The sequence below is a fragment of the Sorex fumeus genome, unplaced genomic scaffold, assembly GCF_029834395.1.
Source record: "Sorex fumeus unplaced genomic scaffold, SorFum_2.1 ptg000122l, whole genome shotgun sequence".
NCBI classification, from domain to species: Eukaryota; Metazoa; Chordata; class Mammalia; order Eulipotyphla; family Soricidae; genus Sorex; species Sorex fumeus.
Window position 1 is genome coordinate 29,433,657 of NW_026606179.1, and position 14,547 is coordinate 29,448,203.

The 14,547-nt window shown below is 38.2% G+C and overlaps 1 protein-coding gene across 2 annotated transcripts in view; it reads left to right on the forward strand.

The window, feature by feature from the left end:
* Positions 1–14,547, forward strand: part of PHKB (phosphorylase kinase regulatory subunit beta) — a 278,679-nt gene that overhangs the window by 120,181 nt on the left and 143,951 nt on the right. For both annotated transcript variants that reach the window (XM_056136671.1, XM_056136672.1), the window contains 2 exons: positions 1,384–1,461; positions 5,062–5,220. In XM_056136671.1, the coding sequence (XP_055992646.1) occupies positions 1,384–1,461; positions 5,062–5,220 (237 nt within the window). The remainder of the gene's footprint in view (positions 1–1,383; positions 1,462–5,061; positions 5,221–14,547) is intronic.

Genomic DNA, 14,547 nt, shown 5'->3' on the forward strand with positions numbered 1-14,547 from the left:
TCGATGATCAACGGGAGGGCCTTTACTCTTACTCTTTACTATTTATTTACAAAGCTGCACATGATTGGGTTTCAGTCATACAATGTTCTGACACCCATCCTTTCACCAGTGTAATTTCCCAGCACCAGTGTCCCCAGTTTCCCTCCCACCTTTCCAAGGCCCCATCCCCAACTACCTCTATTACCGGCACCTGTCTCTCTCTCTTTCTCTCTGTCTCTCTGTCTCTCTGTCTCTCTCTCTCTCTCTCTCTCCCTCTTTCTCTTCCTCTCTCTCTCTTCTCTCTTTCTTTCATTTTAGGCATTATGGTTTGCAATACAGCTGCTGGAAGGTTATCATAAATATCCCTGTATCTAATACCAACATTCAATTCCTGTCTAGAGTGTTCATTTCCATGTTGTCATAGTGGATCTTCCTCTATTTTTTGCTTTTTGGGTCACACCTGGCAATGCACAGGGGTTATTCCTGGCTCTGCACTCAGGAATTACTCCTGGCGGTGCTCAGGGGACCATATGGGATACTGGGAATCGAACTCAGGTTGGCTGCGTGCAAGACAAACGCCCTACCCGCTGTGCTATTGCTCCAGCCCCTCTTCCTCTATTTTAACTACTGTCTACCCCACACCCTTGTGGTGCTTTCCAGCCATTGAACAGTCCTCCTTACCCATTTTCCCTGGCCTTGGATATTAATTTCATACTTTTTTTTATATCACAAATAAATGCTGTCATTGCATATCTGACCCTCTCCTTCCGACTCATTTCACTCAGCATGATACTCTCCAGATCCACCCATTTATAGGCAAATTTCATGACCTCATTTTTCTTTACAGCTTGTATAGTAGTCCATTGTGTATATGTACATGTACTATAGCTTCTTTATTCATTTATTCATTTATCTATGTCCATTCTCAGTCATTCAGATAGTTTCCAGTTTCTACATATTGTGAATAGTGCTGCAAATTCTATAGTTTTAACTGCTGGATAGTATTCCACTACCACATGGCAAAGCCTGGGAAGCTCTCCATGGCGTATTTGTTATGCCAAAAACAGTAACAACAGGTCTCACAGTAGAGATGTTACTGGTGCCTGCTTGAGCAAATCAATGTATATCAGAAGGACAGTGCTACAGGGCAGTATTACATTGAGTATATAAACTACTATTTAATTTAGTCATTCATTGATAGGAATATAAATTAATTCCATATATATGCTATTGTGTATAATGCTTCTATGAACAATGAATATGTACATTTGAATTGCCTTTAAATTTTTATATTTATTACTTATCAAAAAATGTCAAAATAATTATAACCAGAATAATAAATGTTTTAAGTAAAATTTCTGTGGTGCTTTTTAAGCTCAGCTAATGTTGGAATTTATATTTCAGGGGTTTTTAGAGGCAATCCACAGCAAGTAAAGGAATATCAGGATCTTCTAGCTCCAGTACTTCATCAAACTATGGAAGGTATAAATAAATTGTACCTTGTTTCACCAAGAAATTCTCCCTTTAATATTTTCTTAGTTTTACTTTGGGATGTTTAAATTATTCCCTTTTAAACAACTATTTGTATTGAATTTTTTGAAAATAGGGCCTCAAATGAGCTAGAAAAAAACAAATCAAATTATTATTAGAGGACATTCTCAACACCTTGATGGTACTTGGGGGACCATGAAATCTTGGAGATAATATCTGAGAATACCACATGCAGAAACTATGCTCCAGCCATTTGAGACATCTCTTTGACATTTATTATGTTTGTGTTTTTATTAAAAAAATTAGCAAGATATGGATAAAGATAAATGTAGGTCATCATGGCTATAGTCATTTCAAATTGTTTGCCAGATAAGAAATTTCTTCAAGCTGTTCCTGCATAACTCCTTCACTTCATATACTTTGGTAGAATATGAAATGACTAAGTTTTCTCTGACTGACCAGAAATGCTATGTTCAGATATGTCCTGCCCCTTTGGAGGGAAACTCAGAAAAGCTTTGCCTTACCCTAAATATACTACCATTGTCAAGAACATTCTGGCTTCCTATTTGAAATTTGCTTTGAGAACTTTTATGTGTTGTTTTAATGTCTGCAGTGCTAAAATGTATTCCTTTAAGGGTTGATTGAATATTTTAGAATTATTATTATCTCTTTTAGGAAAAATATCCAGTCTTAAGAGTAAAACTACATTGTTTCATATAAAAAACAGAAGGGACCATAAAAAAGTGACTTACCATATGGCTAGAAGACTATTTCTCAAAGGAATGTCATAGTAGAAGTTCCAGATATTATGTCACTATATCACTGTCTTCCTGTTGTTCATTGAGTGCCTCGAGCAGGCCTCAGTAACGTCTTCTTCATCCTAACCCTGAGATTTTAAAAAGTGCCACATTCGAGGCTCTTTCAGGGTTATGAGAATGAGACCTATCATTGTTACTGGTTTTTGGCATATCGAATATGCCATGGGGAGTTTGTCAGACTCTGCCATGTGGGCAGGATACTTTTGGAAGCCTTCCAGGTTCTCCAGAGTAAGAACTAGATGATAAGATGTCACGTGGCCACAAATGCAGCCACATGCTTCCGGGAGCAGGATTTTATAGTCTCTGGGTCTTGGCCATTGATTGGATTACATGGCACCGGGGGCATTTGGTGGGTGTAATGCCTACATACTGGAATATGGGGTATCTGGGTGGAGGAGGCCCCAGTCCCAATCCAAGCAGGCTTGGAGATCTATGCCTCGGGTCCCACACACCTGGGTTCCTCGGCCAGTTCCTTCATGTGTGAGGCTCGTCCGAACGTGTGGAGAGTGGTCTTACGCATGGCTGTGGCTGGAACCAGAGGTCTTCAGCTTCGGGGGCTCTTCTCGGGGTGGGGAGGGAAACTCAACCCATCCTCCTTCAAGGGGTCCCAGTGAGGACAGCCAGGCGCGGAGGCAGAAGACTGCCCCAAATATCATGGGTGTTTGAAAAATTAATAAAATAAGAATATAATGTTATGAGTGAATAGCTTTGAAGACATTTATCTAGAAGTTAAAAATTATGATATTTGTAAAAATGATGATATTAGAGATATAATGTAGATAGAAATCCAGTACTGAGCCTAATTCCCTTACCACATAAAATGTATGATATTCTTTAGGATTTTCTACTTGTGTCTTAGAATAAATGCTTAATACTATGGGCTTACCCTTTAAAATACTTTATAAAATGAAAATAATTAAATGTTTATTAATAAACATTCAATTCCAAATAGAATTTTTAAATGAGTTACATGTATATAAGCATATAGATTATCTAGATAATCACTTCTCTGATCTGATATTTGATGTAGTAAATGTTATAATGAATATAATATTTGAAATACCTTAAATAAGACTTTTTACTACTCTGTGCTACATTATTGATTCAGTGATGTGGTAGTTTAATGAGGCATACTTTATTATATTCAGAGAATGGTATTCAAATTATTTTCTTTGTATTACGGATGTTTTCACTTGCTTTAAAGGTATTCCTACTAATTGATATTTGAAGACAGAAGCAAATTTTTAATGAAAATCTGTACAATTTTATTAGGAAAATCAAGTTCTCTCTGTGTTAACACTCTAAAAATCTCTCCTGTAGTTCTGTGTTGTAATGTTATTTACCCCTCTTTATATCATTCCCAAAGATTCTAGTATTCAAAAAATTTTTAGTTTCTGTCAATTATATCTCTGAATAGGTTGCTCCCAGGGGAAGATAGAGAATTTTTTTTCTCTTCAATGATATTAAAATTAGTGGATTTACTGTTTAAAATGGGGAGTTCTCTGTTCTAAGCAATGGCATAGGGTTATAATTCTTTATTTAAGGACATACAATAGCTCATTTGTAAAGCTTCCACAAACAATCCCATCAAAATTGTTTTTTTCTATAACTATTTTTATACTGTGTATTTACTGATTTATATGTACCACTGTCTTCTCATTGTTCTTCCATTTGCTCGAGTGGGCCCAGTAACGTCTCCATTGTGAGACTTGTTGTTACTGTGTTTGGCATATCAAATACATCAGGGGTAGCTTACCAGGCTTTGCTGTGCAGGCAAGATACTTTCAGTAGCTTGCCGGGCTCTCTGAGAAGGGCAGAGGACTCAAACCCAGGTCAGCCGGGTTGGCCGGGTCGGCCGCTTGCAAGGCAAACACCCTATCCGCTGTGCTATAGCTCCAGCCCTGATAGCTGATTTCTATAAAATTGTTAAAATTAAATATTATTACTAAAAAAAATATTGTGTATACATTGCTGGATAAATTGTAACATATACTGTCAAATCAGTATATTAAATTTCTTTATTTTTCCATTGTGATTTTTTTTAAATTAATGTATTTATTGAAACACCATGAGAAAAATTACAAAGCTTTCAGGTTTAAGTCTCGGTCATACAATGATCAAACACCCATCCCTTCACCAGTGCATATTTTCCATCACCAAGAACCCCACTATACCCCCAATCCCACCTCTCCCATTGCCTGTGAGGCAGATGATTTTCACTTAACTCTCTCTCTACTTTGATTATATTCATTATTTTGACAAAAGATGCACCATTATTATTTGGAATTTTCCCCCAACAATCAGACCTGCTAAAAAGGCATTGTGAAATAATTTGTTTTCTATTGCTGGTTATGAAGACCATATGATGTTGCACAGCCTCTATTGTGGATCTTGGATTTCTGATATTTTACTAATTAGCCAAAAGCTGCATAGTTACGAGATTTGTTTGTGTGCCTCTGGGGCCATGACCGTGCCAGAGAGCTGCTCTTGGGGGGCAACTTTCAGCCTCAGCTGGGTGGGAAGGACATGCCGGTTCCGCCCTCCCATTCCATGAGGTCGCTGTTGCCCCGTCACTGCCAGCTCATACCTGACTGTCCAGTAAGCTCTACTGATGATTTCTGAGTCAGAATACTTACTTTTCAATATCTTACATGCAAATTTTCTCTTTCTACCTTCTAATCAATATTCTCTGAAGGGAAAATGTGAATGCAGGGGGAAGGGGAATGACACTGATTTGTAATACTTTAAAAAACTGTATTTTAAAACTTCATAGGTTATCCTGTCATACCAAAGTACTATTACGTACCAGCTGACTTTGTAGAATACGAAAAAAGAAACCCTGGGAGTCAAAAGCGATTTCCTAGCAACTGTGGCCGTGATGGAAAGCTATTTCTTTGGGGACAAGCTCTTTATATCATTGCACAACTCTTGGGTAAGTGGAGAGAATGGCAACATTTTTTCTTTTATTATCAAGCCACTAGAAATATCTCTAGAGCTCATGTTTTTCTTGAGTTTCGTTACAATTCATGTTGTTAAAGGGTTTTGAAAGGAGTTTTATTGCATGTAAAGGTTTATTAATATGTCTAATTCACCTAATTATGAACAGTTTTTGAGAAGAAAATAAAATAGGTATAGTAATGATAATCACTAAGGGCACTGCCTTCAGCTTAATGATTATGTTTCTTGTAGAAGGCTATGAAAACTTTTAGTCACCTTTATATAACATTATAAAATTCTGATTTAATGTAATAGTTAAGCATGTTCATAGTTTTTGTAAACCACTTACCAAAAGGAATTGATTATCAGAGTTTTCTTTTTTTTCCAATAAATACACATTTGCAATTTTTTCAGTTAGCTAGAGGCATAATGGGACCATTATTCATAATTTTCTAAGAATTACTTTTTTGGTTTCTCTTAAAACTTTAGCTGAATAAAAACAATCTTTTATTCACTGAAATGAAGGCTAATTTGACAAACACAACAGAGCATTATTCATCTTTCTGTACTATTCCATGCTAAAATTCCACATATTAATAGCATTGCCATAAAAAAGCCTATCATTTAGAGTAAGAATTGTTTTATGACAACATATTCTGAAACAGGTCTCATTCCCCTGACCCTGAAAGAGCCTCCAGTTGTTGGGATAGACGAGTAAGGAGAGGCTGCTAAAATCTCAGGGCTGAGAGGAATAGAGAGGTTACTGGTACCCGCTCAAGTAAATCGACGAACAATGGGATGACAGTGATACAGTGATACAGTGATTCTGAAACAGGTTGATTATAAATACTGTATTGAACTATTTTAATACAATACAGCTTACTGCTTGAAGTACTATATTCTCTTTATTGTTCCTATACTTACTGCAGAAACGTTAAATTTGTTTTTACTTTAAGAGTAATCATCTTTGGTTTTATTTTTACATTTCATTAGGGAAGATCATTTCAAAAAATTAGAATTATATAAATAATATATGAGCATATAGAAACTAATGAAAGGAGAAAATTTTAATTAAAACTATTTTCAATATGTTTGTTTTATAGTATTTTCTGACTATCTATGTATACTTAGTGCTAACTTAAGAACCTAAAAACATATTTTTCTCCCTTTATAAATATTATTTTCTGCCCAGCATTTTCAAGGGGCCCCAAACGCTTCATGGTGATGCTAAGTGTTTAGGCCCAGTGGTACCTAGAATCCATCAAACTGCACTAATAGAGCAGAGATGGGAAAGAATGTGGGATTCAAGTCAAAGCCTTACACATGCTAGGCAGGTGCTCTGCTTCTCGAGTCACATCACTGGCCCTTAAAGGGATAGATTTTTTAAATAAGAATCTGAATATTCAACTCTGTTACAGTAAGCCAAGGGTCTGTCTTTATTCCAGTACCATGCTGTTTTAATTACTATGCATTGTAGTACAGTTTGAAGCTGGGGAAAGTGATAACTCCCATCCTCTTTTCCCCAAGGATTACTTTAGCTAATAGGGGATGGGGGGGTGCATATTATTGTTCCAAATGAATTTCATATTTCATATTTCACTGGAGAAGAACTTTTCCTCAGAACATGCAACAGAGGAGGCATCGATAGTGTCGGTGTCCTGGTCAACACGAACTTGGCCATAAACATTGATTCATTCCAATGTCTTACAATCTGAATCGGAAGATTATGCTTGAACAGGTATGCCTCACTGCCAGCAGTTTCTATATTCTTTGTCTATGCACCAACATGCAATAACGATGAAGGAGAAATTGAGAAGTTTTACATGGAGCTGGAGAAGTTCTATAAAGAAGACCACACCTTCTACAAGATCATTGTTGGTGATTTTAATGCCAAGGTAGGACCAAGAACATCGTCCAAACAACTCCACATTGGGATCTGTGGCCTAGAACGGAACAAACAGGGTGAGAGACTGAGTTCATCATGTCGACCAAGACCATCCATGGTAACTCACAGTTCCAGAATGCCGAATCTAAACGTTGGGCATGGGAGTCTCCCAGTGGACGGTTCCACAACAAAATTGACCACATCATATTCAATCGATGGTCTTGCCTGACGGATGTCACTGTTGTCCCAAAATTTCAAACGGTATCAGACTACCGTCTCCTTTGTGCAAAATTCTACTTCACAGAGTGGGGAGAAGGGGCTGCAAAGTTTAAGAAGAGAACTCCCATAACAACCACCAACTGGGAGCTCTTTGGCACTATTGTGGTAACATGGGAAGATGCCGTTATTGACAACATTGACAAAGAATACCATCGATTGGTTCACACCTCCATGACTGTGCGAGGAATGCCGAGAGAGGAATAGCCACAAAAAGACGCCTTCTTAGAAAATTCTCGAGCTCATTCACCAACATGGCTTGGTGCAAGCCTCAGGCAACCACAAGCGAATGTCTGAGCTCGCAAAGAAGTGCAGAGAAGCAATAACGGAAGACCTCAAAGAGAGAAGAGAAATAGTGCTGCCAATGCAGCAGAAGCCGGGAAAAGCATTTGCAATGCCCACCTGTCCTTCACTAACTACAAGACCAAGATGACTGCCCTTTGACATCCTGCAGGATCTATCACATCTTCCAGAATGCAATGGAGAAGATTATCCATAACTTCTACTCAGATCTCTTCAATAGCCACGTCCATCTGCCCACATACCAAATTCCGCAGGATAGATATGTCGTTCCCATTGTTCTCCCTTCCTAAATCTGACACACCATTTTGTTGGTAAAGAAGTAAATAGTACCCGGCCCAGACAAGGTCAGACCCGAACACCTGAAGAACCTGCCATCAGTACTCATCAATACACTGCCTTGGCTCCTCACACGCTAGCTGTCTGAATGCAAGGTTCCATCCCAATGGAAACCCAGTAGGACTGTTCCACTGTACAAGAAGGGAGGCATCTGTGACATTGGCAACTATCACCCAATCTGCCTGTTGTCTGTCATCTACAAGCTGTTCACTTGAGTCATCCTTAATAGGATTGGCAGAACACCAGATGAAGGACAACCATGTGAGCAAGCCAGGTTCCGAAAAGGATTCAGCATGATTGACCATATCCATGCAATAACCAAGCTCATTGAGATTTCTCGGGAGTTCAAGATGCTGCTCTGTCTATCATTCATTGATTTAAAGAAGGCCTTTGATTCTGTTGAGACTGAAGTGGTCATCGAAGTCCTAGCCAAACAAGGCGTTCAAACTCAGTACATCAGGATCCTCTGTCAGCTGTATTACAGATTCACTATCAGGATTTCACCATTCTACAAGGAAGTGATCATCGATGTCAAGAGAGGGGTTCAGCAGGGTGATACCATTTCACCGAAACTCTTCAGTGCCACCCTCGAGAATGCCATGCAACAACTGGAATGGAAAGGAATGGGAATGAAGATAGATAGCCGGCAACTACACTACCTCCGCTTTGATGATGACATCATTCTAATAACACCAAACATCCAAGCTGCACAAATGCTGGCCGACTTCGACCATGAGTGTGGAAAGGTCGGAATGCAGCTAAATCTCACAAAGACAATGTTTATAAGAAACAGACCGTGTGGCCGCCCACCTACTAGCTGGTCAAACTTCTTCGTCCAGACCCTGAATGATCCATTTGAGGCTCTTTGTGTTCCTGGAGAGAGCAGATGCCATTGGGCTACACTAGCACACGACAGAGATGAATGGACACGTTACTGGCACCTGTTCAAGCAAATCATGAGTAATGGGATATCAAGTGATCAAGTGAGGAATTTCATGAGTGTTTGATCTATGTCTTTGAAAAAATGTCATAAGTACCTCTTTAAAGACAGTATTGAATCTGTACAATTACTTTGGGGGAGTATTGCCATTTTGGTGTGCTCCCAATCCATTAGCAGTGAATGTGTTTCCATTTACTCCTCTTCTCTCTTATTTCATGATATAGTATTTGTTACTAGCTTTCTTTCTATGAGTCTTTCATATCTTTAGTTAAGCTGATTCCCAGGTACTAGTTTTTCTGAGGCACAGTTGCAAATGGGATTGTTTTTTTAAAATCTCTCTCTCTCTCTCTCTCCTTTTTTATTATTTGCATATAGAAAAGCCATGGGCTTTTACATATTGATTTTGTAGCCTACTACTTTATTATATAACTCTTGTTCTTGGAGCTTTTTTTAGTCTTTAGGATTTTCTAAATATAGTATCATTTCATTTGCAAATAGTGAGAACTTGCCTTCTTTCTTTCTAATTGGGATGCCCTTGATAACTTTTTCTTGCCTGACTATTATGGTAAGTACTTAAGAACTATATTACATAAAAGTGGCATGAGTGAACAACCTTTTTTTGTACCTTATCTTGGAAAGAAGGCTTCTAGTTTTTCCTCATTGAGTATAATGTTTGCTGTAGGCTTGTAGCAAATGGCTTTGACTATGTTGGAGAAAGTTTCTTCAATTCTCATTTTGTTGAGAATTCTTTTTATGAGTTGGTGTTAGAAATTGTCAAATGCTTCCCCTGTGTATATTGATATGATATGATCTTATGATTTTATATTTTTCTTTTCTTTATATTGTGTGGGCTGGAGTGATAGCACAGCAGATAGGACATTTGCCTTGCATGCAGTCGACCCAGGTTCTATTCCTCCGCCCCTCTCGGAGAGCCCAGCAAGCTACCAAGAGTATCTTGCCCACACAGCAAAGCCTGGCAAGCTACCCATGACATATTTGATATTCACAAAACAGTAACAACAAGTCTCACAATTGTGAGACATTACTGGTGCCCGCTTGAACATATCGATGAACAACAGGAGGACAGTGCTACAGAGCTACAGTGCTATATTGTGTATTATATTGATTGACTTGAATATGTTAAACCCTTCTTGCATCTCAGGATGAATCTCACTTGGTCATGGTGTATGAATCTTTTTTGCTATCAAAAAAGAGTAACTCTCTTCTTTGGTGGCGCCTCTGCTTTTGGTGTCAGGGTGATATGTGCTTCATAGAAACTTTGGGAGTGTTTCTGTTTCTTCAGTTTCCCGGAAGAGTCTGTAAAGGGTTGTCTTTACGGACATACAGTCTGTATGTCATCTTTAAAAGTTTGAAAGAACTCAATAGTAAATCCATGTGGGCCAGGGTCTTTGTTTTGGGGTAGGCTTTTGATCTTCATTTTGACTACTTCAAAAGTGATAGATCTGTTGATGCTCAGGGAGATTGTCGTCCAGCATATGCTATGGGTAGCATGGGCTGGATCAGGAGGAAATGGTGCAGGGGCTGCCCTACTGGTGGCGAATTGCTGGGGCCCCATGGTGGGAATCTGGAGTGCCTTCTCAACTCCAGGACCTCACCACCTGCACTTCACAGTGGTGCCAAGTCAGACCTGAAGAGCTCTGTTCAGATCCCTCAAAACTCTGCTGCTGCAGCAGGTTTTGTTTAATGGCACTCTCCCTGAGCCAGGATATCCAAGGGGCACCCATGTTTATTCATGCAGGAGCTTTGTGGCCCCATGGACTATTCAGAGTGCTGGTTGCTGCTGCCCCCGTGGCACTTGGTGCTGCACCATTGCCGTCATGCTTGTCCCCCAATTTCTGGTAGGTAGTGTCCTCATTCTCATTTCTTTCCATGAATCTTATAATTTCCTCCTTGACTTCTTTTCTCATCCACTGGTTATTCAGCAATTAGATATTTAATTTCCAGGTGTTTGAGTTGTTTATCCATTTCTCTTTCTGATTAACTTCTATTTTCAGTACATCTTGGTCTGAGAAGATAGATGGATTGAATTCTATGCTCTTGACTTTGGGACAGTATGTTTTGTGTCCCAGCAATTGGTCTAGAGTGTCCCATAAGCATTTATATATGTTAACGGTCACTGTCACTGTCCTCCCATTGTTCATCAATTTGCTCGAGCTGGCCCAGTAATGTCTCCATTGTGACAATTGTTACTTTGGTTGGTATGTCAAATACATCATGGGTAACTGAATGCCTCTCTCCACGTCTTCCTTCAGAAAAAGTATTTCTTTGCAGAGCTTTGGTCTATTTGATCTATTAAGAGGTAGCAGAGTGTATTTTTTTAATTTTAATATCTTGCTGGTGCCTTATTAGGTGCATATATTTTCAGGAGTGTGAGTTATTTCACATGGCTGGAACAATAAATAGCACACTGGGTAGAGCGTTTGCCTTGAATGCGGCCAACTTGGTTGACCTGAGTTTGATTCCTCCGCCCCTCTCGAAAAGCCCAGCAAGCTACCGAGAGTATCTCACCTGCACAGCAAAGCCTGGCAAGCTCTCCGTGACATATTAGATATGCCAAACAGAGTAACAACAAGTCTCACAATGGAGACGTTTCTGGGCCTGCTTGAGCAAATCGGTGAACAACTGGAGGACAGTGCTACAGTGACAGTGCAGTTATTTCAAATATACATATCACTTGGTCATTAAGAAATGTCCTTCACTGTCTCTTATAACCTCCTAAGCCTGAAATCTGTTTTCTGATAGCAGTTTGGCAATCCTGCTATTTTTGATGGAGTTGTTTGCTTGAAGAATTGTCTTCCAATGTTTCACTCTGAGTCTGTCTTTTCTCTGATTGTTCAAATGTGTTTCATGTAGGCAACAGAATGTTGTGTTCAGTTTTCTAATCCATTCTGCCACTCAGTGTATCTTAGTTAGTGTACTTAACCCATTGACACTGAGGGGCTATTGTTGTTGAATTTTGTCCCATATTTATGCAGAAGTTTTGCGTGTTTGTGGGATTCATCTTGTTTTAAAGTAACTCCTTTAGTTCTTCTTGTAAATATGATCTTTAGTTTATTAAATTCCTAAGTTTTGTTTATCTGTGAAGTTGTGTATTGTTCCTTTAGGTATGAATGAGATTGACTAGATAAAGTATTCTTGGTGAAGCTTTCATTTATTTTTTTTGTTTTGTTTTTGGGTCACACTCAGCAATGCTCAGGGGTTACTGCTGACTCTGCACTCAAGAATCACCATTAGTGATGCTCAGAAGACCACATGGGATGCTGGGGATTGAACCCATGTCAGCCTCATTCCAAACAAACAACCTACCTGATGTACAATCTCTGTACACCGCAGGAGGTGTTTATTTCATTGAGTGCCCCCCCCCATTATACCTACCACTTTCTTTGGGTCTGGAGGTTTTAATTTGGTAATATTAAAACTTAAGGATAATCTCTGTATATAATTTTCTTCTTTGATCTTGCTGCTTTTAGTATTCTACCTTATGGTTTTCATCATTCTGCTTAGGTAGTGTCTTGGAGAAGTTTTATTTAGATTTCTCTTAGCCTGTGCCTTTTTGGCCTCCTGGATCTGCGTGCATCACTCTCCAGCTCTGGGAACTTCTCAGCAATCATGTCTTTGATTGTTGCTTCTTCATCAGGATTGCCTACCTGACCCTCTGAGACCCCAGTGCTTCTTCTGTTGTTCCTCTTGAATTATCTCAAAGTTCTCTTGTCAGATGTTCATTTATTTTTGAGCATTTTTTTGCCATCTTCTGCTTTGTCTGGATGTTTTCTGTACCTCTTCTTGGAGCTCACTGATTCCATCCATAGCAGCTGTTACTCTGTTGATGAGGCCTTTCATTGAGTTTCTCATTTTGCTCACCTAGTTTTTTACTTCTTTTAACAGTTTCTTCATTTCTAGAGCAGGAAAAATGTTTTAAATAATTTCATTATAATTGTGTCATATAAAATCAAATACCTTTGAATCAACAGGTGTCAAAGTGCTATTCAATAAAACTATAAATAAATATTAAAAAGAAGAAGACAGGAATAAAAACATATTCCATGTTCATGGATTATAAAATCTAGCATTTTAAAATAACCATTTTATCAACATATTCTATCAGAAACCTCCTGGCATTTAAGGACATTGAACAAGTACTGTTAAAATTTGTATGGAGACATAAAAATCCATGGATATCTAAGGAATCTTTTGGGAAAAATGAGGATCAGAGGAATTCATTTCCTGAGTAAATTATACTACAAAGCTATGTATGGTACTGGAATAAAGGCAGATTCTATAACAAATAAAATTGTGAGCCCAGAGACAGCCTGTCAGATACATTCATAGTTTATATATGACAGAAGACCTAGGAGCATGAAGTGTGGAACTGAGAAAATTGGATAACCACAAAGAATGAATCTTGACCCCTGTCACATACCATACATAAGTTAATTAAAAATGGATTAAAAACCTTAATATTCAGCCTTAATCAATATAACACACTGAGGAAAACATAGGCATCTCCATGATATTGACTCAGAGGCATTTTCAGTGATTAGATGCCACTGTCAAGGAAAATATAAGAAAAAAAAATGAGACTACATAACTCTAAAAGGTTCTGCATTGTGAATATATGATGACTAAAATAATAAGATACACTTTTGAATAAGGGAATATTTCTCATCATACATATGACAAAGGGATAATATCTAAGATTTATTAGGCACTTAAAAATCAACAAAAACTCCTAGCAACTTCATTTAAAAATGGAGAGAGTTGCTGAACAGATGTTTCCCCAAAGAAGTCATACAGATGGCCAACAAGCATGTGATAAAGTGTTTATCATCACTAATTACTAGGAAAATGAAAATGAAAATGACAGTAAGCTGTCACTTCACACCAGTGAGATGGCCTGCTTCAGTTTGAAGTCAGCCAGTGCAGGAGGTGGTGACGGGGCATGTGGTGAAACAGAATCCTCAGTCACTGTTGGTAGGAATGCCCTCTGACTCAGCTTCTTGGGAAAACAGTAAGATGTCTCAAAAAATTAAAAATAGATCTTCTATATGATCAAACAGTTATACCCTTTGAAATTTATTCTGAGCACCTATACTCATTGCAACATTATTTACAATGCCAAAAATCCAGAGACAATCAAAGTACGCAACAAAAGTTGAACAGATTAGAAAATACAATATGTTACACAATACAATACTACTCAGTGATAGGAAAAAATAATTTTTCCCTCTTATACAGTGATCTAGGTTTATTTTTTAAAACTTTATTTAAATAGCATGGTTTGCAAAGATGTTCATAATACAGTTGTGTCAGGTATTCAGTGTTTCAACACCATCCCACCAGCAGTGTGACTTTCCCTCTTTCCACCATTGTCTCCATTTTCCCACCATCCCCTAAGACTGTCCTCTTGGCAGGCAAAAAAATAATTTAGTTTATATTTCTTATTACAGTAAAACAGCAAATGGAATTGTCAAAAAATAGTTCCGTGAAAGAGAATTTATGAAAATTGTTATACTCACAGTGGGGTTATTAAAGGCATTGTTGAGGGTTTACTGAACTGTTTT